We start from the raw sequence: 24,597 nt of genomic DNA, 5'->3' as shown, positions 1-24,597 counted from the left end.
TGAACAGAACTACTGAGGGCTTACCTTCACAGTGTGATCCTGAATATTATTATCCGCAATAGCTTGGAGAAAAGGTTGTGAATGGTCACTCAAAGATAATCGATGTGTATATAGTTTTGATTTATTTGGGGTAGTATTACCAGGTGAACTGCAATGGTCTTCATCTTTTTCCTCATTGTAACTGTAATGAATTTGACTAGTTTGCAAGCCTCCAGAAAAGATAGATGACTTCAACCATTCTAAAAGAAAGCAAACACAAATGTATATTCTGAAGAAAGATTAAGCTATCAAGACTCAACAATTCCCTCAAATAAAATGCATATACAGCTTCAAACAAGGTTTAGCAGCTCTTCCATTTGCTGAAACTTTTTCAGAGAAAAAAAAAAAAGGGTTCTGCAAATAAGAAACAATTAAGTAACAGGGCAGCCATCACCTCTTTAGAGGTAACAGGGCCTTAACTATTTTTCTGTGATTAATACTGAATTATACCCTCTATTCACCAAATTAAGATATCCCACAAGATAGAATCCCACACCAGATGCTTCAGGCACTCTTAATTGAACACAAATTAGTGAGATTAACTGTGCTACACAAAGTCTCCTTTCTCTTCCAATATTCTCTCTACCTTGTATATTACAAAGTTCTGGATATTTAACTGTTCAAAATTATCTAATTCCCATTCAAATCTTGCTAAATTATTGCTCCTTGATGAGTGTGGTAATTAATGTTAAGGATAAAGAACTTCTTCAGAAGACAGCAAAACTAAAGAGGTGCTAGGTTTCCAGTTAATTTATTTGGCCTGTGTCTTTTTCTTGCATGCTTTGACAAGTATTTATCACTTATTTAAGCTCAAAATGAAGTTCTGCTTACTGGCACATTCAATTTCCAGAGGAGAAAGTGGTGTGCTCATTGCCAGGTAGGAAGCGTGCAGTCCAAGGAGAAGACCCAAATTCCTTTCTGTGTCTATTAGAGGTGATGACAAAGTACTGAGATCTGGTGTTGTAATCACCTCCTGGTCAGGCTAATTAAAAGAAATAGGAGTTGAAAGCTAGAACTGAGATCCAACAAGAATTTTGAAAGCAATGCGATACTTTACTTTAGAAAGTGTGTATCCATTAATATACAACATTTTTACCTCCATATACTGGCCAACACAGAAGGCATGCATTGACTCCCGCGTGTCCTCAAATTGCAAAGCAGCTTCCAAAGCAACAACTGGGTCCTCACCTGCAAACTGAGCTAATGAAAGAATGAGGTAGTCAGTATAATATCTAAAAACCTGTTTATGCCATCTAGTTTTGAAACAGAAGTAATTTGTGTCTTTAATTCAGATGCTGATTCTCACCAAGTATACTACTGCCAGTTAAAGACTGGGTTTGGAAGTCCTTTATATCATACACTTTCCCATCAATCACCGTCCAGAATCCTCCATCTTTGTTGTGGTTCTCTAGATCAGCTTTACGTATAAGTGTCACCTCCTCATTATTTCTGCAACTCTGGCCAGTAAAAAATGAACCTACAGGTATAAAACAGAATAGAAAATTTATCAACAACAAAAAAAAAACCCGAAAGTAAAGTTTTTTCTGAACATTCTTTTAGAATCATAGAATTATTAAAGTTGGAAAAGACGTCTAAGATCATCGAGTCCAACCATCAACCCAACACCACCATGCCCACTAAACCATGTCCCTAAGCGCCTCATCTACCCATCTTTTAAATACTTCCAGGGATGGGGACTCAACCACTTCCCCGGGCAGCCTGTTCCAATGTTTAACCACTCTTTCAGTAAAGAAATTTTTCCTCATGTCCAAAATAGTTTTAATAGTTGCCTAACCAAATTCTTCACTTCTAGTCAAAGGCTGCTTGTGTTTTGATATGCTCAAAAGTCAAAATGGCTATTAATATATTCCTGTCTACATAATATGCAATTAAATTGTCTGTGCACTGTATTCTTCTATGCACTAATCTCCAATGTCGCACTGTCAAAGACCTAGCATTGCCCAACTATACGGCTGTTTTGTCTGGAGGTGGAGGAGAACAACCAGTGTTCTGGCAAATCACTGCTTTAGTCAGTTCTCCCTCCAAATTGCTTCAGTTTTATTACATGCTTGCCTGCAAGGCATTGGCTGTATATTTAATTTCACTCTAAATCCAGATTTTTTTTAAAATGAAAGTAGTAAGGTTACATACACGTTAGAACTATTCCAATCTACATATCAGTAAACTATTCCAAACTAAAGGTAATTTCATCCAGGCAAGAATCAAAGTAATGTTCATACACATGCGCCTTCATCTCAGTTTGCTCTATCAGACCAGTAACTGAATTTTCACATAGTTTTTGCTCTCCCCAACACACTACTGTCTAGCAGTGTGACCTTTAGCTCTCTTGGGTCATGCCAACCATGTTTCATTCCTCCCTCCACTGGTAAAATGCTCACAGTCAGAAATGCACATTTTCTGCTTCTCTTTTCACCCCAGACACAGCTCATGTACTAAAATGCCCTGGGAAAAAAAAAATTCCTTATTTCAAAGCTTTCATGTTACTCTCCCTTTATGTTAGATAGAATTTAGTAACAAAATGCATAAGATATACTACTCATGTTTTCACTGCAACTTTTCACACTCAAAATGCAAAATGATGTGAAATACTTCTTTAAAAAGTTGCATTTGTACCCTGCTTAATCCTACCTCTATACATAACTTCCTTAGGAATTTACTGACAGAAATAAATACTGCCATATGAATTGGTTAATAAAGATTTGTACTGTAAAGTAGAACTCCCTTCCTGAGAGTAGTTCACGAACAGTCACCATTTTTATATAACTAGTTTATGAAAACATAAATAAATAGTCCAGATGCTACTAGTACATACCCATTATTCCTGGCCATGCTAAATCCTCATTGTCATCCCTTTCCTTTCCAGGGGCTAAATGGTTAAATCTGTCTAGATGTTCTAGCAAGCCAGCCAACAGAGGGATAGCACCAGCTTCCTGCATTAATCCAGCATTTTTACTGAGGAGTAGCACTACAGAAACCACCAATTCTGGAAGAAGAATGCCTAGAACATAGAAAAAACAGAAGATACTCAGATTTAATTCAAGACCTACATTTACAGCATCATGGCAGTAAATCACCAAGAAATACATTCCGCCTTCTATTACTGCTTTAGTACAAAGTTCTTGCCCTCCCCATCAAATTTGCCCTCCTTCTCTCCCATCAATCAAAAGATTAAATTCACTCTTTTTTAGTCATTTAGAACTCTCAAGAACATCTACAATATAACTTTATCATCTCATGGAAGAGGAGGAAAGGAGGACAGCAAAGAAAAACCCACCTGTTAAATCTCCATCCACGACACGAGATACTTCTGCAAAATGCCTGTGACTAGTAGAACCAATGCTGGTTGCCACAGGAAGTATATCACCAATGTGCGTGCACAGAAGAGCAGTGTATTTCTTCAGCAAAGAGCCAACGCCCAAGAGGTCAGGACCTGTACAAAAAGGAGGAAGAGCACAGAAAACCATCACTTAGTCATATTTAAGAAACAGATTTCAAAAGCTGTCAAACTCATCTGAAATGCAGCCACTCAGTATTAGCACTGAATTAAGAAACCACATCTTTTTAAAACTTTTTAGAAGTTATTAAAAAAAAAAAAAAATCATCTAGATCCTGCTGCCTTCCAAAGAGAAATTTTCCTTTACAGATAACAATTTAAAGAAACTACTTTCAAACACTTTTCAGACAGACTCAGCAACTAGGCTGACAAATAAGACAAGAAGATAAAATAAGAAACTGCTATCCTGTAAAAGAGGTATTACAGAAATGCTTGGGGGAGGTGGGGCCTTTTTTTTTTTTTTTTTTGCAATAACTTACTGTATGTATTAGGGACCTGCCCAACACAATCTCCTGGGTAAAGTTTACTAACGAGTAGATGCTGAAAACGGAGCAACAGGTCCAGAGAAGCAGATCTCTCTTTGCTATAATGTTCATGGTCCATGCAGGAAGAAATGCGACGAGCAACATCTTTTAGTTTGGCTATCGTCTGGGAAGCGATGTTCCTAATTGGTATAAAAGTATTGTAAAGTACTTAAAAGAAGCTGATAGTGAAGACAGTCCACAGAAGCACGGGTTAAGCTTTTGCTAGAATTTCACACAAATATATGAGAAACCTATGCAAAGTTTCTTTGTAGGATGTTCCCTTGTTTGCACACAGTACCCAAAAAGTCAATGGTTTTTGTGGAGGCATTTTGTTTAACAGGATTCATAAAATACATCAATTTTTTATTTCTTGTCATCACTTACTACAAAAAACGTAATCTGACAATTTTAACTGAAAGGCTGCGATGAAAGACACGACACTATGTAGTTCAAGGGTCTCGGTACTGATTAAATTACATGGTTACCATCACAATTAAGTGAAAAAGCACAATAAATTTCTTAGTAATCTCCTAATAACTTCCTGCTACATATGCTACATATTAAATACTGCTTTAGCTGACATAAAGAAGCTTTGTTCTCAGCACCCTATTGGTCATGCATTCACACTTCTTTCTCGGTGGCAAGAATTTAAAATTCCGGTTTCTTCCCCACTTATAGCCCCAGCTACAGTCTCCTTGAGGCAAAATATTCAGTTCTAAATAAACAGGGCAAAACATTCCATTCTAAATAAATTTGTGCTGATTCTTGTACTTTGTAAGGACAGGCTTTTGAACGGTTTGTCCTGTATTTGTTACACAGACTTTCAGAGTACAGGAAGAAGTAACAAAATCCATAAAAGCAAGGCAGTAAGTCTTTCTAAAAATCAGGTAATTAAGTATAGAACTTTGCTCCTTAGCAAAAATAAAATAGCAAAACTGTAGACAAGCTAGGAGAATATTCAATATTTTGAATTCTGAGGAGCTAAAATGCTAGAAAGAGACTATTTATTTGCTAACCAAAATTAGCCATCCTTTAGTTGACTAGTTCATAAAACATATAAACAGATCTTCTGTACGTAAAAGACAAAGTCAAAGCAATTACCTTAGTAACTGCTGAATTAACTGAACTAATGGTAAACTTTGTTTTCCTGCAGATTCATAGATTCCAGTATTAATAAGGTCTTTGTCCAATGGAGTCCTGCTCCTATGAAGTGTTGATGCATTTGCTTCTTGTTCATCAATTTCTTTTTCTTTCTGTGCTTCTTTTTTTGCTTCAATATCCTAAAAAAGTAAATCAAGTTAAAGAAAATGCGCAAACTGCCACTGTGATTATGAAATATTTTACCAACAAGTATTCATGAAAACAAGATGAAGTTACTTTTACCTATGCCAGAAATGAAACAATTCCTACCAGACAAATGTGTATTGTATATTCCATAACAACCACATGGGCACACTTTTTTTAAACAATTATAATATAAAAAGAAAGGTGGGGGACAGTGCAGGTAAACAAGAGTAGGCAAAGTCCAAATTCAATTTCCACCAAACCAAGCTAACAATTGATTCCTGTTCTATGTATGTTTCAACATGCCAGTAGCTGCTGCACGGTTCACAACCGAAGGCATATTTACTCCGCAGCTATAAATGTAACAAATCCAGCCCACTGCAGAAGAACCTGGGTTAGATTTGCTACTGAGCTATAGTCATACAGAACTCTATGGAAACAAGTTCACCCAGGTTTTAAACAATGTAAATTAACCTGTGCAGTGCTGTATGCTGCCACCTAGATCACTTTCAGCATATATCTGAAGTTGGCTCAGGTATCTCTGACCTACGCTATAATGTAAATGTGCCCTAGGAGACTTGGTTAGGAAACGAGAGGTTCTGCATGTCTTCAAATACAACAGAAAATGCTAACGCTAGACTATGCATTAAAGCAAAACTTAATGCATGCATTTCCTCTGCATCATAAACTTCTCCATTTACCAACAGTGGAGAGAAACCAAGAAGAAAATACACGAAGAAGAATTAAACAAGCGAAGATGCAAGGAAAAAGCACATTTTTGTTTTCGCAGCCATACATAAACATGGCAATTTAAAGCAGTCTGTGCAGAGCATGTCCCACCTCTGAGAGGCTAATGGAGAAAACAGTATATACAGAATGTTGCTTTCATCTTTTGTATAACTAGTCAGCATCTGTTAAACATTCAAAACAGTCTGAAATGGAAACGATGGAAATTGGGACGCTGCAAAGAATTCATTAATCTTGAATTCCTAATAAGGCTGAAATTCATGCTGCAGAGATATGGATGACATCAAGGTATTGAAGAACTCAAGAATCCCACAAAAAGGTACAAAGCGCTTTGTAAAATTATGCTCCTATTACAGAGCTTTATGAAAAACTTTGTTACTGTTGTTAAAAATCAACACTCTAGGCAACGAAAAGAAACACTCCACTAAAAAGGAGAATATGATTCATGCTTCCATACAAACACTGGCTCAAGTTTCAGGTCTAAAGAGGATAACATCAATCCACAAACTTCAGAAAACACTTGACACACCTTCTTAGTCTGTTTATACAGAACTACAAAGCTGCTGAAACATACCTGAATTTCTGCAGTTATAGCAGCATTTAGTGCAGACTCTAAGCCTCCATCAGCCATCAAGCTGCCCACCAAGAGGTCAATCATAAATCTACGGCCTGGACTTACATTCATTTCGTTTCCTGAAACTAGGAATGGAAGAAGCTATTAATGAACTAGAAATGCAAGCACAAAACAAATAGGTTTAAATCTTAGGACCAACCTGCACTGGGTAAGAGCGCTGAGAGCGCCCTAGCCCGCTCTTCTGCTGTTGGCAGTAACACAGACCATCCACTCTGCAGCACTGCTTGAGCAGCCGATTGCACAGTATTAAGGACACCAGCATTGCTTGCTAATGTTACCACTGTCTGCTTCAGGCTGTTGAGCAGTATACTGCCTAAACCTAAGCCAAGGCATTCCGGATCCACCTGATGACTGATGGCAGCATGAAGCTGAAAAAAAGAAAGGGGGGGGGGGGGGAGGAAAATTTTTAATAAGAAGAGATGTGAACTTTAAAAAAAAGTCAATCCTGGAGCAACTGAGTAAGTGCACTGACCAAGATACACACTTTCAACTGTAAATTTGAAAAGGTAAAGGGAAATGCTGGCTTGCCCAAGCACATACGGAATTTAAACTACTACTCAAAGATTATGAACTATATTTAACTATACCCCCTAAAACTCTGAATTGTAACAACCTAAAGAATAACCTCAACTGTTTCTACTTCACTACAGTATGCAAAGAGAAGTAGCACATCTTCAGTGACTGTCAGATACTTTCTAAAGAGGACATTCACTCTTAAAAACACTATTCAAAATTCTTAGAAATGCTCAAAACCTCTAAGTGTATGGGTTTATTGAGTGAGTATACAAGGCTTAATCCATTTATATTTTATTTTTATAGTTCACTTTTAATAAGATCCAAAAGCTGTCAAGAAGAAAAAAAAAAAAAACACTAGCTGCCAAATTTCAAAGAGTAGAAAGTGATATTGTACTTAATTCACTTTTTAAAATCAATAAAAATGTTTTAAAGCACATTAAGTCCACTATTTTCATCCAAGCAATTTACTGAAACACTTAGTTCAACAACTGCTCAATGCATAAGAAATTGAAGGTACCTGAAGCCTTAGAAGGTTTAATGTTGCCACAGCCATACACTCCTTTTCCTGAGGAGGGGGCCAGTCAGAGGAGCCATCCATTCCCTCTGTCACTTGTCTTAGTAAAAGATCTAGCTGCTCAAATGTCATGGGGCAAACATCCACCACAAAAGGCACCCGCAAGCCTATTGACCATTCTGAACATGATGACCAAGCAAAACTCTGTAAATGGAAACAATATACAGAGTTCAACAGTTATTTCCCAAATATGAGATGACACTGATTAGAGACAGGAGTGTAAACTAACATCTGCCTTCGAAGAGTAATAGAAGATGCAGAAATAATATCAGGACATCTGCTGAAGAGAACCCTCCACTTGCATCCTTGTAAACATAAAATCCTACCAATCCCAGAAAAGAACTCTCTTATCACATTTTCCAAAGTGCTGTTATGCCAGTCCAGATACCTCACTACCTTTGCTGCAGGAAACATTCTGCTTGACAACTCTTCAATTGCTGTACCAGACAAAAAACAAAACAGGTAAATAGCTACTTCTCAGAATACCCAACAGAGGGAAAGCTAGTCATCCCTTTTTGGCAGAGGAATTGCACAAGGTTTGTTTTTTCCAAGCCTTCGTTTATTCAGAATAAGAAATAAGAATAAGAAAAGTCATGCAAGCACAGAAAGAGGGACTGGGATCAGCGTACAGAACTAGTCTCGGTGAGAGACTAAGGCAAATCTCAATTAACAGTTCAAAAATAAAACTTACCTGAGCAGGCCCACAAGCAATTCCAACAATATGCTTCGTGTCTAATCCTGGGAGAGCTGCAGGCTCTGGTTTGGTGATCCGCAAAGTATCAAAATGTTGACACTGATCATTGCTTCCCCAGCTATGCACTTCACTATCTTCAGTCAGTGCTAAACAATGGGTAGATCCAGCTGCTACATCTATCACTTTTTTTCCTGATAGGAAAGTCAAATATTGGAAATACAACTTCAAGATTACAATCATTAACAGAAAAATATCAGAGGTAAGGAAAACTGTGCTAATTACAACCATACTTAACTATGAACACATTACGCATGTCAAGAGTCTCACCTTTGCCTTAGCAGTGGATTGGAAGAGTACAGCAAAAGAAAAACCAAGGAAATATTTAAAGATTCTTAAGAGACAGCTTAAGTACAAAAGCTTGCAAGTTTAAAAAAAAATCTATTTTGTACACCTTCTACTTGGATACTTTCTCAGGAAAGGTTTATTAAAAGATCTCCCCATCTGTGAACGGAGACTGTAAAGTTATATTGTAGTCATTAGTTCAGAAGTTACTTTCAATTAGATCATTCATCATATACAAACAACAATTTTAGGAAAGACAGAGCATTAAGAGGTTTCTCCTCACCTTCCCCTACAAAACCTCAGGTTTCTCACAAATGCAAGAAACAATCTTCACTCCATTACAAACTAGTCAAAAGTACTGGCACGAACACAACTTTAACATATTACTCGTTGCCTGGGATTTTCATTTATTCCATTCACATGCCTTAATCTAAGCATATATATAATATATATATATTTATTTGCATGACAATGCAAAAATACACGTTTTAAATAAGCATGTCTGTGAACCTAACAAAAGAAAAGCAGTAAGAATAAAGAGAACACAAGACAAGCAGCATTTAAAGTAATCATAATATAGTGGCTCTAAGTCTGCTAGAATTCTAAAGGTATAAATGCAGAAATTATGGCAAATGTGCACTATTACCTTTTTCAATGCAACCAGCATAAACTATGACAGACTACATGGTACCGTCATTCTTAAAGTTGAGATCACTAGTGTCCGGTAAAAGGTTCCAACAACAGCAAAAAGAACTTTGCAATATTTCCAGCTCTGATAATTACCTTTCAAGCCTTCCAGCAGTTTGGGATATCGAACATGCTCTTCTGTTCCATGCCCAAGTCTCTGATTGTCACCTTTTCCCCAGGTGTAGACCTGACCATCTTTGGTTAGAGCAATAGAAAACTGACTCCCACAGCGTACTTTCACAATGTCCAGATCCTGAAGTTTTTCTATCAACTTGGGAGTCTTGCAACCATCACTGCCTCCCCTTCCCAGTTTTCCATAATCTCCATCACCCCAAGACCACACTTGGCCTTTAAAGCAAGAGAAAGAAAACAAAAAATATTGCATTGCTTTTTCATGTAATGAAGTTATCTGTTTTGACAAGCAAGTTCATAAAAATCTGAGATTCTATAATAAGCACCATTTCCAAATTGTAATTTAAGAATAGCAGTTATGAATTAATTTCTAAGTGTTCATGAAAATAAGAAGAAAAAGATTTTGAAAAGTTTTCATGTTGATAAAACTAAACATAAAAAGCATAACACATAACATGCACTGAAAATTCATCAGTGTACAGAAAGTCCTTCTTAAAAATACATAAAGTATAGGATTTACTGCAAATCAAGCCTGTAGTCTGCCTTCTTTTATTATAAGGCGTTATTTATAAGAACTTGCAAAATCTTTTTCCACAACAAATGGCCAAATTGTCTGCAAAGCCTGCTTTCTTAATTTTCAGTTCTTGTCATTCAACCATTTCACCAAATGAAATTAAAAGTGCCATTGTTTATCGTGTTCTTTTGAAACCCACTACTAAATCTAATCCCTGATTCAGGAACTTAGAAATAGTCAAGTCATTCTGCATCAAATAAAACTATGGCTCAAGAATGGCAAACCCACGCATGTCTGAAAAGAAAGTCTTGTTTTACACTCTGATGCATTTATGTTCCCTACTTGCATAAGCTAGTCTCTAAGGTACTCTGATTAAGCAATGGAAGCATGGAAGAAGGAGACCAAGAGGAAAAAAAAAAAAAAAAAAAAATCTGGGTTTCCATTTCCTGGATGAACAAATCTTTCAGCATTTAAAATACTGCACATCACCATAAGCAGCTACATTTTAAAAGAACAACTAGCTTCCAAGAGCTATAGTCTTTCTAAGGGATGACTTTGGGGCTTAACCTCACACAGTGAAATTCAGGTTTTGAATCTGTCTCAGCCTAGGCACCTCTGGGAAGCAGGATTCCAATACAGCCTCTCTTTGGCACTTCCCATGGGTTAACACAGACAACCCTCCTACTCAAAATTCTGGCTGTTGTGACGACGTGAGTTATCTGCACTTATGTAATAATGCACAAAATTTAGACACGTATTTACATATATGTAATATTTTGTGTGTATATTATACATTTATATGGGTATTTTAAATATATATAACAGAAATGGAAATATATATTTGCAATGAATATATTGCATATCTATGCATGGAAATATATCTGCATATATTATATGCAAAATGTATAATGCACATATGTGTTTCCCCAAAAGAAATTTCAGCTTCAAATTCTTACAGAATTCAAGCCACTAGAAATTACCATAATATCTGCAGTATAAATATCTTCAGAATGAAAGGAATAAAAGGTAAGCTTACTTAAAGTGTTAAGTTATATTTTGCTACTAACCATTTTCAGTAACTGCAAGAGTCTGAGCATCTCCACTCCCACAGGACACATCAATAACTTTGAGTCCTTTTAGGCCCGTGACCAGCATTGGGATGGTCTGATCTTCACTGGAACCTTCAAAACAAAGTAGTTCTGTGAGAAGCAAAACCAAGAAGGCCTGGTAGGTTCTTTTGTTTGGTTTTTTTTGTTTGCTTTTGGGTGTTTTGTTGTACGGGGGTGGGGAGTGTTGGTTTGGTTTTGTTTTCAGATTTGAGCATCTAAGCTCCCATATGGTTTGTTAGGTATCTAATACGGATTTAACCCATGAGATAGTCTTTGCTTGACAAAGAAGGGAACAGAGAGCAGTGCAGATTTTTTTCTCCATCCAACTGCTCATTTTCATAGAACTCATAGAAATTAACTGGTTCTGAGACAACCCCTCCCATAATCATTTCAATTCACGCGAAACCATGTATGTTTTTCAAATCAGTTTTAGGTAAGTTGGATAAAATATCATTTGAGACAGGTACTAAACAATTCTTCGACAAACTTACTCAAAGATATGAAGTAACATACCATGACCAAGCCTGCCATAGTTTCCTCGTCCCCATGTATATAGCTCTCCTTCAGCAGTAATGGCTGCACTATAGGTGCTTCCACATGCAATATGAACAACATGTTTCCCAGCTTGCTTTCCCGATAAAGCAGATATCATCTTCGGTTCCTCCAGAGGGCTATTTAAAGAGAAGGTGACATATTTCACAAAAGGTGATCTGATGAGTAGATAATAAAGGTGTCACATACTTCTTAGAAAACAATTGCTGTAATTCTACCTGCAAACCTTGTTACTAGTCTGAAGTATCAAGATATAAATAGAGCTATGAGCCAAAAATTAAGTTCAGATTGTTCAACAACATATAAACCACTGAAGGAATGTCTGACAACAATGATTTCTATTTCCACTTAAATTAATGCAGTGTTTTTAAAAAAATACTTGTGTACTATTAAAAAAATTATCTTTAATTACTATATCTGAACAATTAATTTCAGGACACTGCTAACCTTTGCATAATAACTCCCTTGCTTTATAGGGAATTCAGCACTGGGGGAAGACACTTAAAACCTCTAAAATATTGATGTACACCCCCTACAGAACACCCCTGTAGAAGACTGCTCCTACACAAAAGCAGGGCAGTAATGTTATTGATTAACACAGGGGAAAAAAAGGAATGATATAGGCAACATGACTGCACAGGAAATGATGACCCCACTCTGACATCTGAGTCTGTTTCTAGAGAAAATGCATTGTGGATTCATAAAACCATGAATAAAAAGGCTTATTAACAGTGTAACCACTACTACACCCTCTATCTACAAGTATTTCAGAAAGCAGCATTAATACAGAACTGGGAATATTAGAGGCAGAGAAAACATGCAGGGAGAATGCAATTTCTGTTCAATAACAGACGAATGTCAAATGCTGAATGAGCTTGTACACACAATTAAATAGTTTTTACTATGAATTCAGAACACTGACAAATAAATGTTATGATTATTTTTATTACATACACTGTATCCCCATGGCCTAGTCTTCCACCATCTCCACAACCCCAAGAGAAAACTTCACCATTTGCTGACAAAGCAAGATAGTGATGCCCATCTGAATGCGCTGCTATCTTCACAATATTTCTGGAAGCTAGACTCTGCACCAGCTGTGGTCCCTGTGAATCAAACAAAAACAATACACTTATAAAAACTGTTTATATTTTCCATCACCTGCCTATATACAGAATAACTAGGTACAGTTTTCCTAAGGCTTCATCAAAACTGTACACTCAAATTAATGAAGAGAAGGTATTAAAAATAAAAAAAAACAAACCAAAAAAAGGTCAAATCTACTATTAAGAGTCTGACAAAAACAATGCCCTGAGGTTATTTTGTTCCCACCCTTATAAGATCTTCAGTATCTAGGAAAATGGTGTTTATCTTAATATGACAGGCAATTTTACTGACGAATGTTTCTGTTACAGTATAACTTTGTTTGAGAAACTACAGAGTTTGGGCACAGTGTTACATCACTGAAGTAAAATCCGTTTCGTATCTGCCAATTTCTACAGTTCTTACCAAGTCCAGCATACCAATGAAAGCAATTACCATTGTGTTCATAACCTCTAGCCTGATAGAAATCACCGAAACCAGATGCATTTAATCAATACAAGAGATCAAAACCACTATTTCCGAAAGTTCAAACACATCCACATAGAAGTTCACAAAGATCAGCATGCCTCCATCTACTGTTCCAAGATACTGTAAATAGTTAAAGGAGCAGACTTATGCTATGAAGTAATACAGAAGAGAACACATTTTTAAAAACATGTAAAAAACTTCTCACCAGAGTATCACTGTTGTACGCTTGTGTATAAACTCTTCCATTCCTAGATAGTATTAGAAAACGTTTCTCTGCACAGGCAACCTGCACAACGCCAAGATTGGCAAGTCCTTCACATTGAATTGGGCCACTCACATTAGCATAATATTTCCAACCTATTAAACCCCAAGCAATGACCTCTTGCAGAGATCCCTAGAAAATAAGAAATTCTGTTAAGTACAAATTTTGAAATACGCAACTTAATGAAATGCATAGAGCAGATTATTTTTGATATCTTCTAATAGGTAAGCTTTACTGACTACTGGCGGTAATAACTGTCACAAATTTGAGTATATTTGACATTTAAAAATTTAAAAAATAAAGACTTGCATGCATCATATTCAGTTTAGTCTGGTACTGAATAAGCTATAAATATCCACAACAAGCATTCAGAGATTTTTCAGGTTGGGAAGTTTAACATTTACCTTTGTTTTTTTTTAAATACGTCAGACCCCCAACATTTATAAAGTCTGGTCTTGAGCATTTACTCCGATAAACACAGGGAACAGCTCAAAATATGGCAGAATTAGCCACAGCATTGTGAAAAGAAAGAATGGTTCACAAACCATAGAACTGTACTCCAAGGATAACAGAAAGAGCACTGATATAATAAAAGATAGCCAAGTAAGACAAATTTAGGCAACTCAAGGTTACCTTGTGAAAATCAAAAGGAAATTTGAAGAACCTTAGGAGTCGTTTTCCTTCCAAATTGAAAATCCGTTAGGCTCTTAGGAAAAAGATCTTACTAAATTTGACGCTGCAAACAGTTACCTTATGAGATGTAGGCGAGCTACACTGTGGAGGCATACATGGGGTGGCTAGACGATCTAAATGGGCCATGATCACTACAGCTGTTTGTCTCAGATCAATTGCTAGCTCATTGTCCTGTGGTAAAGTCAGATACCTTAGAAAACTCTCATTTGGACTTAAAGGGTAAGTCAGGAGCTAGAAAACAAAAAAGAGCAGTCAGAAGAATATTCAAGGTATTTCTATGCCACTACACATACAGATACACAATATATTTTGGACATGCTGAGTATCTGCACAAGTTTCAGAGAAACCGAATTAACTCTGCACATCCTTTTTCTTACAGTAGAGGAAAATTCCAAACACACATGTTGAGAAAATATAGTCAGGTTGTGAATATAACAGAAAGTTACAAGCATAATAAAACCGATTTACTATGTTTTATCAACCTCAGAAGTATTCACTAAGAGTCATAGCTCAATTAGCTTCAAACACAACTAAATAAAAACAATCCAAATATGCAGAAAACTGGCCACATCTTTAAGTTAATTATCACAAAAGCATGAACTCTGAAACCACAATGCTCACCTCTAACCATACTATGACATTCCTCCTCCTACCTCAAGAAACTCAAATGTACGCATGAAAACCAAACAACAGTGGTGTATATACATCTTACATGGAAAACACTACCGCCAATTTTGTTTGGATAATTTTATAATTATTTTAGCCAGCCAAATGCAATGTGATACCAACATAATGCCCCTTTCAAATACTCCAAGGTTAAGTACCTGAATCTCTTCCTCAGTATTGGGCATGTCTTTATTACATATTATACTCTGAAATCTTTGTAGCAAAGGTAGAAGGGGTGCACTTGTTCCCTGCGCAGATCGCTCATTATCTGTTTCCCTCGTTCCATTATCCCAAAGTTGAAGCAACAACATAACTGCAGACAACATTTGGCTGAAAGAGGAAGTTTGCATCTTCTATTAATAAGCATTCCTAAAAACATTATTTTAGGTTATCCATACAATTCACTTTCTACATTTTGAAGTTTAGCAATATCAGATGTCATGGCTTTCCATTTTATCAAGATTATCAAAATATCAAAAATGGATTTTGCAATCTAGCTAACATAAGATCTTGATTGCTACTGCATTACAGAAAAGGTTCACATGCTTTGAACCACAATAATTACGTTAAACCCAAACCCATGAAAACTGAAGACAGGCACTGCTCAGGCCATTCCAACAGATGGTGATGGTTAAAAAAATCAGAGTGCTCATGCTTCTCACCTTAGTGTACCCCTCTGCACTGCCAGTTCTAGCAATATGGCAAGTGCCAAGTGCTGGTCTTGTAACGGAATGTTTCCTGGCCCTTTGGTACTGGGAGCTCCATGCACATCTCTATTTAAAAGTCAAACAATATACATTAACTAAGAAGTAATTGGAAACAATACATATTTGCTTACCAAAAGCATCTACACCACACCAAGAACCACTAAACTTATAGAAAAATATAAAATTGGTGATGAAAGCAGCTGAGAAGAAAAGCTGACACATTCCACACAAGATCAATTTTTAGAGTGGCAGCTAGGCCTTAAAATTGCCCCAAGCTTCACTATCTACTCTATAGCTCTATTAAATATGCTAAGAACATGAAACATTTTTCACAGGTGAAATTCAAATATTCTTTACGATATTCACTATAAGGATATAGGTCCAGTATTCAAAAGACAATTTCTGGTAACTATTGTGAAAGGGTAACTTTAAGCCTCCTTAAATAACAGGGAAAAGCAGGGGAGTGCTCCAAGTCCAGTATGAGTGTATTTTCCCTCATATGCACAAAAGCCTGCATTATTTTACTATACTAGAGAGGCACAATTAAGTGTACACATATATTGTATTACCAAAGCACTCTTCATGTGGATAGTTTACATTAGTGAAACACTATTTTTCAAGTAAGTCTACATGCAGTGAATTCAGAATACTCAAATTCAGATTTTTCTTAAACAGTTAAAGGAATTAAATCATATTTAAAGAGCATCATTTCAACAGTTCATGTATTTTTACATTGCTTGTATAACAACATTAGAAAAGGAAAGCAATCTTTTTAATTTTCCATAAACTATTATGTTTATACCATCAGCTGCTAAGAGATGCAAGTTTGCCATTTAACAGCTACTTCAGCAATGCTCAAAAAAAGAAACTTACCCAGTCACAACAGACCTTAGGAATTTAGTAGCTCTTTCCACCACTTCCAGCCATACAGAAGATACAGTCCCTTCATCAAAAAGGGACGCCTCTGGTAGAGCTCGTAGTGCATCAAGTGATTCCTGTAACAATTCACTGCACAGGTCTGCATCTTCACCTAAGGAACACAGTAATACTAGTTACACTCCCATCTTTACAGAAGTTACAGAAATTTTTGTATACAATGTTTTGTGGCCTTTTTTCTTAACCTCAAGCTTACAAGTTACTTAATATGCACAAAGTTCTCAATTTTCGCACGAACATTTTGACTGCAAGACTTCTGAAGAACTATCTGCTTCACAAAAAATATGAATCACCTTTCACAGAAAGGTGACAACTCTTAAACCAGCTCATCCCACTATGCATCCGCTGAGGAAATCAGAACTAGGGCTGGCTGGACCAAGAGCGAGCCAAAGAGCTGCCATCTGAACAAACAGCGCAGACTGAGACAAACAGGTAGGTTAAGGTGGCACAGATGACAATTCTGCCAACCTCTGCAATTTGACCATCGCTGACAAGTACACAAACTAAACACAAGTTTCATACTACTCCTCCAAACTCCTTTTCTAAGCTGCTACTATCATACAGCAATATAGTGGATCGACCCTGTCTGAAGAATACATCTAACTTTTCTGAAACCTGGCATTAAAAATACGTTCTCTTCATGAAATGCCAATTTGCCTTCCTAAGCATAAAAGTATCCCAGCACAACACAGCATTGGCACTGGCTTGGCTGGCTTCAGTCAGCAACAGTATTGTTGGGCATAATACCACATAAACATAAAACACAATTATGCAAATCTAACATTTATAGATTTATAGTTCTATGCAAATATTTAATACACACATGCTTTAATGAATCATCTGCCTTCTAATGAAAAACATATGCAATACACTACAGAGTAGACCTACCTGACCTCCAGGCTCTACGAAGGAACGCAAATGCAAATGAAAGTGCTGCTCGGGATCCAACTCGTGCAAGTCCTTCTACACCTTTGCCTACAGGTCTTGGGCTAAATAAAATTATATATGCATTGTCTCGATATAATTTATATAATAATAATATATATTTATATTAGTAATTATAATTTGTATATTCTGCAATTTTGTAATTTAGCTATATGCATGCATACATAATTACACAATTTTTATTTGTAAAGAACCGTAATTGTCTCTTGAGAATGAAGGTGATCAACATCAAAATGTCAACAACCAAAATTCAATTTCAGCTGCTTCAAAGAACAATCAATTCAACCCTCAACATCAAAAAGCTTCACAGAGAAAAAAAAATAAACTAGACTGGCATAATTGACTGCCATCAGTAAGGTGCCTACAGTTACTCATAGTGAAGTTATGATGGTGTATTCAAAATATACAGACATAAGATACTTCATGTACTCATTATTTACTCAGGAATTTTATACTTCTAGTTAATTTGGACTGCATAAACTATGCTTATAGGCTATTTTTTTAATGACTCTTCAATTACTGATAATTAATTTCATCAATTTTGTCATTTCTTATCTTTCCATTCAAGTGTCAATGTTACAACTTTCTCTTTGCGGCTTCTGTATTGGTGTGTGTAAGGAAAAGAGATAGCTTGAACTTTTGTTAATATCCACTGGACTCGCATACACTTCTGTTAACTTTTCTTTTTATGCAAACGATCACGTTATCACAGCTTTAAGTAAGCTTTCCTTTGTATTTAACAACAGGAGATTCCCTTCTGCCTTCTCTCAGAAAGACACCAACAATTCTGTTTTCTTTTTAATCTCACATCAAAGAAAGTCAACTGCTTAGGACTTTTTCAAGAGAGAAAAAGTTTAAACTGGCACTTTTAGCAGTCTGATAACTTAAATATATCAGTGCTCTTTTTAATCAGAACTGGAAAAAAAAATTCAGAGAACAGACTATTCTGAGAGAAAGATATCATTGTCAGAACTCCAATCCCGTAATAACTAGTCATAATATCTACTTACTGTCTCCTTTCGTTTTTGAGGCTAGAGACAATCTAACATAAAAATTTCCCTGGTTGAATTGCTTGTTCTGTCAGACAGCAACCTTGTTCAGCTACTGAATAGCTTCTTTAATGCCTCATCTGATAGATTTTTCTATTTTTAGGTCAATAAGCTATCTAGACATGTAAAGTAATCAGACGATTTCTTATTCAGTTAGTTCTCTGGGAACAGTTTCATATAAAAGGTACAATTACAGCATTCTCACTCAAGCTAAGGAAAACTATGTTCAAATTTTATGTATTTGTATTTCTAAATTTGTTATGTGCCCTAACTGAGCAAATATTGACAAAAAATATATTAATGTTATTAGAACTATGTAACCTCCATCAGCATCATTTCTGAAATAGGCTTCTCCGTTCTTTCTAGCTGAGTAGAACAAAAGGAATACCTCAATAAAAGTACAGTTCTAGCTCGAAGAATAATATCTACAGCAATGTATTACAATTAAAAAACACCAGTATGAACAGAGACACTATAAGCAAGCATCAGCCAAGGAGGAAAACTGTGTGGCAATTAACACCACGTAAAACCATCTTAAGAAATAAGAAGAGTTTCTTTACTGCTAGTGTTTCACAAGGAGGAAGAAATCACATTAAGCTCTCACACATAGGTTGATAACCTTTCTATGACTTTCCTAATGTATTAACTTGTTCATGCATGTGTCGTTACCTTTTCTTATCCAGGGCAGGCAGAGGAATACTACTGCTTTTCCACTTAACTTTGACATTCTCCTGAAGAACTGTTCTGTTCAGTGCAATGAAATATCGTTCCAGGATAACTAGCCTCTGCTTCAGTCTCATAGCTGAAAGAGCTGTTGTAGCAGTTTGCGTGGCCAGAGTTTGCTGTTCCTTCACTAGTACATGAAGGCACTCCTTCAATTCATTCACGTCTGAGAATCAGAGAAAGGTATCATTTTATGGGTGTTCATCTCTGTTATATACAGTATCAAGAAAAATCAAGACAAATAGAAAACTGAATTGACCAGAAGTCTGAACCTCAAAACCCAATGGAACTCCCTGTTTCCATATTTAATGTGCACACTTCTAATCCACAGTATTCCATAACCACAATCATACTTAACAGGTGTTTAGACAAAGGTTATCATCAAAACTGGTTTTGTGTGAACACATGTGAACAACCTTCGTATTTCATGTCTGAAATTAAAATGTCATAGGAAATATTTATGCGTTTCAAAAAAACAAGTTAGACAGCAAATTCTTGTAATTATCAGACCTCGGAGTCAGACTTCTCTTAAGTGTAGGCAACAACCTTGCAAGTCCCCACAAGGATACGCTTTCATTTTGCGCTGATACACATTATCTTAAGGTTCTCGGAAGTTATAAAACTACTCTCAGAAGCTCTAGGATCACTGCCAAGAGCTGCTAAGCTTCTGAAACAAATAATGTCAGAAATTTAAGATGCTTGCAAGTACTATTAGCAAATAAAAGATCTGACTTATGTACCAACACTAGAGAATTAATTCTTCACTAACCAGAAAAAGCAGTCAACAGCCCAAAGTCCTAGGAATCTAATAATAGATGGTAACAAGTACAGTGTCAACAAACGAAAAAAGACCCCCACAACACTTTAAAATAAACAAATGTCAACAAAGTGCATTCTCAGAAGGGTTCTTTTCTGTCCCTTTATTAACAGTCTGATCACTTGGCCACCCCACTCTGCTTTGCCCTGAATTACTGTGCTCGTCCCTAAGCCAACCACATTTGTTGCCTGGCTGCTACACAGAAGCACCTCTGTTTTAACGGACACCTGACTAAGGGTTACGAAAAAAGCATGTGTCTGCATGTATGCAACAGTGTTTGTGAGAAGATGGACACAACCTTAAAAAAAAAAAAAACAAACAAAAAACAAAAAACAACCAAACACAAAACCAACACATTTTTGGGAACAGCTGCCTCCAAGCTACAGAAATTTAGACACACTTATGGTAGTCTCTAGAGTTGAAAATTGTATCTAATGAGGCACAACTTTTTTCGCAACTGTAACTGTATAAAGTATTTCAAAGTTTTGTCCCCACTCTGCAAGGCATCTTTGCATACCCAGCAGAGAATTCAAGTGGCCAACTCTGCCACCAGATCACATTGCACAGTCACTTAGGGTTTGTTGTCAGCCATCACCCCAGCCTGTTTTCAACACTGCTACTCACATTTCATCATTTCATGTGTTAGATTCCTTTCCCTGAGGCAATTTACATCTTTCCACCTGACTATGAGGAACAACTTATTTTTTCAACAAGTAAGAATAGATTAAAAAGTGTTCCTTGCAGTCTAGACCTTAAAAAAAAAAAGTTAGACAAAAGCAATAGCAGCTATTATACACATTCATACCTTGACTCAAACAACAAGAAATATGACAAAACCAACAAGAAATATGACAAAAAAGCCACACTGTCCTTAATATTAGCCCTACAAAATTCCCTAAAGAACACTATAGCACAGTCGAATATCAACAAGTTACATATATACAGCTACTTCAGATCACAATGTAAAGTAATACATAAATAAAACAGATGCCTGCCAAAGGCATGTTTGATTTGTTTGGTTTGGCTTTTATAATGTCCCTTAACATTATGGCCACGTAGAAGTTTACTTGGAATGTTGAATGGATGACTGTATCAGTACCCAGTCTGAAGCTCCAGTATACCTCCAGGTTGATCCAACCAAAATTTTGTTTCATTAAATACCACAATTTTGAGAGAAAAATCTCAGTTATGAAGTGTTAGCATTACTCAGAACACTGAAGTAAAAACTTCTACAAAATATAAACTACGTGTTCTGAGGCTGCTGCTGTTATCTTAGGTATGCCCTAATCTTTATTTTGTAAGCAAAAACACAAAAAACCATCTTGCAGCACATGGCTTCTGCACTTCAGAGTATCATAAGAGAACATGATCAATACTGACATGCCAGTTTCATGATCCCTGTACACAAACCATCAGAAGAGATAAAAATCAGTGGTTTTTTTCTTCCCTTTGTGAACACTAAAGCCCTATCAACCTTTAAATACCACCAGGATACAATAATGAAGTAACAAATGACCATACTCTCCACTTCACAGAGAGGCTTTTCTTAACATTGTTCTTTTTGGCAACTGATTTCATTCTGCAGATTCATTCCCCACATTATGGTCTCATGTATCTATAGGAAAAGTAAAGAAATAGTCAATGAAGAAAAAACAAGGCACGTTAATTAACGCTTATGTTTGGGGAAGAGAGAGTCTATGTTTGGTGCTACAGAAATCAAGCACTAGGTGCCAGACTCTGCAGAGTCTATAAAGTAATACAGAGCTACGGCATTCATCATTCCTTCCTGACTGGCAAGTTATCTAAATGCAGACACCCTCTAAAATTATTTCTAAGGGTTGAAGAATCAGATGAAAAAGCCCTTCATTTCACAATAACACGCTTATTAAACACGTCATGGGGACTACTGGAAAGAAACACTCAGGACAGGCAGAGACCACCTAGAATCCTCCAGCAATTACTGTACGAGGAAGTTTCCCTAGAAGTCCAGAACCGCATACCTTTCAAACCACTTTCAATCAACCACAGTACTACTGTTATCAGCATCCAGCCATTCTGATGCAATAGGTGACACAAACTACTGTACGAACTCTGAATGCACAGAAAACAGAATCCTACGGAAGCACATACAATGTATGCACATCAAGCGGTACCAGTTTTAAAGCTGGACATAGCATACACACACAATATTGGGTCTGTGCAGAAAAAAAAAAATAGTTTCATAGCAGCACCTACAAAATTAATTCCTAATGGTTCAGCAATACATACTGAGGGTAACCTGCAAGATACTCAACATTCTACCCAATGATCTGATAGACAACTGGCTCATTTGACAAATAAATTAACATTATTGTAGGTTTTAAATACCTCAAAGGTTCAATTCTGTTTTAATACAAAAACAGTCCATAGTTCCCTGGACTATGCAATGTTTCACAAAACAAAACCTCACAATAGCACTTTCTGAAGTAAGAGATTTTAAAATCAAGTTATTTTGCTTTCCTGTCAATGAAGTCAACATCAACAAATAAAGTCAAATTAAGACAACACAAAAGCTATAAAAAGAATCAACTAAAATTCTGCCTTCACTTTTTATGAAGAAAAAGGGCTGAAAAGAATTCAATTTTCAAGTGATTAGCCCTAAAAATCAGTCTTTATATTCAGAAACTAGTAATATTAACTGTTCAGTTACAATATACTATTTTCAAATATTTAAACACTGCATACAAAAATATTTTTCTCTAATGGAAAATATGATTCAGCCTCACCAAGATTCAAACCATGTAAAAATAACCTGCATGAAGCATAAACTTAAGTTTACTAAATTTAGTTGTAATAAAATTCTTTTCTTTCCTCCTTCTCACCTTGCCTTGACAATCTCAAATGGCTACAATTTTCGTTAGGCTTTCTAGCAAAATTAAGTAATTCCACTCTTAACTATTTTATACATTCTTCTTTAGTATTTCAAGAATGCAAAAGAAAGTTCATATGCAAAGCATAGTTAAGGCTGGAACAGGTTATAGTAGTCCTATAACTCAGACATCTCAAAATTGAACCAAGGACTATCTTGTTTTATTAAAAGTAGCACTATTTTTAAGTGAGACATAGCTGTATACTTTCTCACTTTAAATCTTCTCTTATTCCATAACTAAACTTATCTTTACAAAAATTCAGTTCATCTTTAGAAACATTTAAATATATCTGGGAATCAACTCAGTGAAATTGATTTCAATAAACCCTCAAGTCTGAACAACACTTACTACCGATGAACTAAATAGACTAATGAGAGAATAGCTTATTCATAGTAACGATTCAAATTTCATCTGAGAAGGTTACAGGGAACCCTTTAAACAAAACTGTTCATACGCCACTATGCCAGCCCTTGATGCTAACCACCCCTCCCAATGCTTTGCTTTGTCAGTTATTTTATGAAGGGTGGAGACACATTATTTACCTAATCCTTCACGTTATTTACCTAATCCTTACCTACAATATAAGAGTTGAAGTCACACCATACAAGTTTAAATTCTCAAACTACCATTAGCAGAATACTTGTTAATTGACAACTACAGCCAGATACGTTTCTGGCTGCAGTAGAGACAGGTAAGGGGTTTACCATCTTCTGTTAAAATTTATCACGTCTCTCCCTCCCCTCAGCAACTAACGTAACTACATGCCTTCACTTCTTAATTCCTCCTGCCAGAAGTTCTCTGCATTAAAAGGAAAAATACCAGTAGCATTTAACCCAGATCATTTGACAGAACACAGTTAAGAAGTGACACATTATTTAGGTATGTCAGCAAAACTGTGTGGGCAAAACAAGCAGCTGAAGACAGTAGCTTCTTAAACCATCTCAGCCACAGCCAGAACAGTAACCGGACATGAGTCTAAGACAGGTAGCCTGTCCAAAGGCACGTTTGCTCCTGTTTTAACGGCCAAAAAAAAAAAAATTAACATACTAAATGGTTTCTTAACACTTATTTCATTAGCTCTTGTAGGGAACACCACAGGCTTCTAACTGGTAAATTAAGGACCTTAAAAACACCAGTATCAAACTGAAAAGCTTCAAGGGCTTTGGCTGAGTCACAAGCTTTAGCAAAAGCAAATATAGATGTTACGATATGGAGATATTTCAGACCTAAAAACTCAAAACACATTTCGAACAGAATTTGGCAAGAATCTGCTGTTATAACGAGCACGCATTCCTGTCAGTAGCAGAACTAATGTGCTCTAATTTCGTAGAGATTTTTATATTTTGTCTCCTCTTTCCCCTTCCACTACATGGTACTTCCACTGGACAAAGAGCAGATAGAGGATGCAGTTGGCTTGGCTTAACAGGCATCTAATGACCCTGCAAGCCAACACCACAGAATGAGTGGATTCAAAAGTTAGAGGGAAAGACAAAAATGCAATCACATACACACAATTTCCTTTAGAAACAAAGCTAAATATGCTCCCAAAATTATTTTATACCAACAAAGAATATAATTCCTAAAGGGCATTTAACTTCTAGCTTCCTTCTGTCTG

At 36.3% G+C, this 24,597-nt stretch overlaps 1 protein-coding gene across 1 annotated transcript in view; it reads right to left on the bottom strand.

Annotated features, from left to right (window-relative positions):
• The window catches only part of LOC103923044 (E3 ubiquitin-protein ligase HERC2), a 117,075-nt gene that overhangs the window by 67,800 nt on the left and 24,678 nt on the right, over positions 1-24,597 (bottom strand). Inside the window, 23 exon segments of the mRNA XM_009331291.1 lie at positions 25-239; positions 871-1,021; positions 1,136-1,239; positions 1,346-1,516; positions 2,873-3,058; positions 3,335-3,490; positions 3,874-4,058; positions 5,020-5,198; positions 6,524-6,648; positions 6,723-6,951; positions 7,617-7,817; positions 8,365-8,558; positions 9,493-9,744; positions 11,110-11,223; positions 11,665-11,822; positions 12,658-12,809; positions 13,481-13,669; positions 14,288-14,461; positions 15,055-15,226; positions 15,559-15,669; positions 16,477-16,633; positions 17,428-17,528; positions 19,203-19,422. Of these exon segments, the coding sequence (XP_009329566.1) occupies positions 25-239; positions 871-1,021; positions 1,136-1,239; positions 1,346-1,516; positions 2,873-3,058; positions 3,335-3,490; positions 3,874-4,058; positions 5,020-5,198; positions 6,524-6,648; positions 6,723-6,951; positions 7,617-7,817; positions 8,365-8,558; positions 9,493-9,744; positions 11,110-11,223; positions 11,665-11,822; positions 12,658-12,809; positions 13,481-13,669; positions 14,288-14,461; positions 15,055-15,226; positions 15,559-15,669; positions 16,477-16,633; positions 17,428-17,528; positions 19,203-19,422 (3,896 nt within the window).

Source organism: Pygoscelis adeliae, unplaced genomic scaffold, assembly GCF_000699105.1.
Source record: "Pygoscelis adeliae isolate BGI_AS28 unplaced genomic scaffold, ASM69910v1 Scaffold149, whole genome shotgun sequence".
NCBI lineage: Eukaryota > Metazoa > Chordata > Aves > Sphenisciformes > Spheniscidae > Pygoscelis > Pygoscelis adeliae.
Note: the sequence above shows the minus strand (reverse complement) of the source record. Positions and strands in the feature narration are given on the sequence as shown.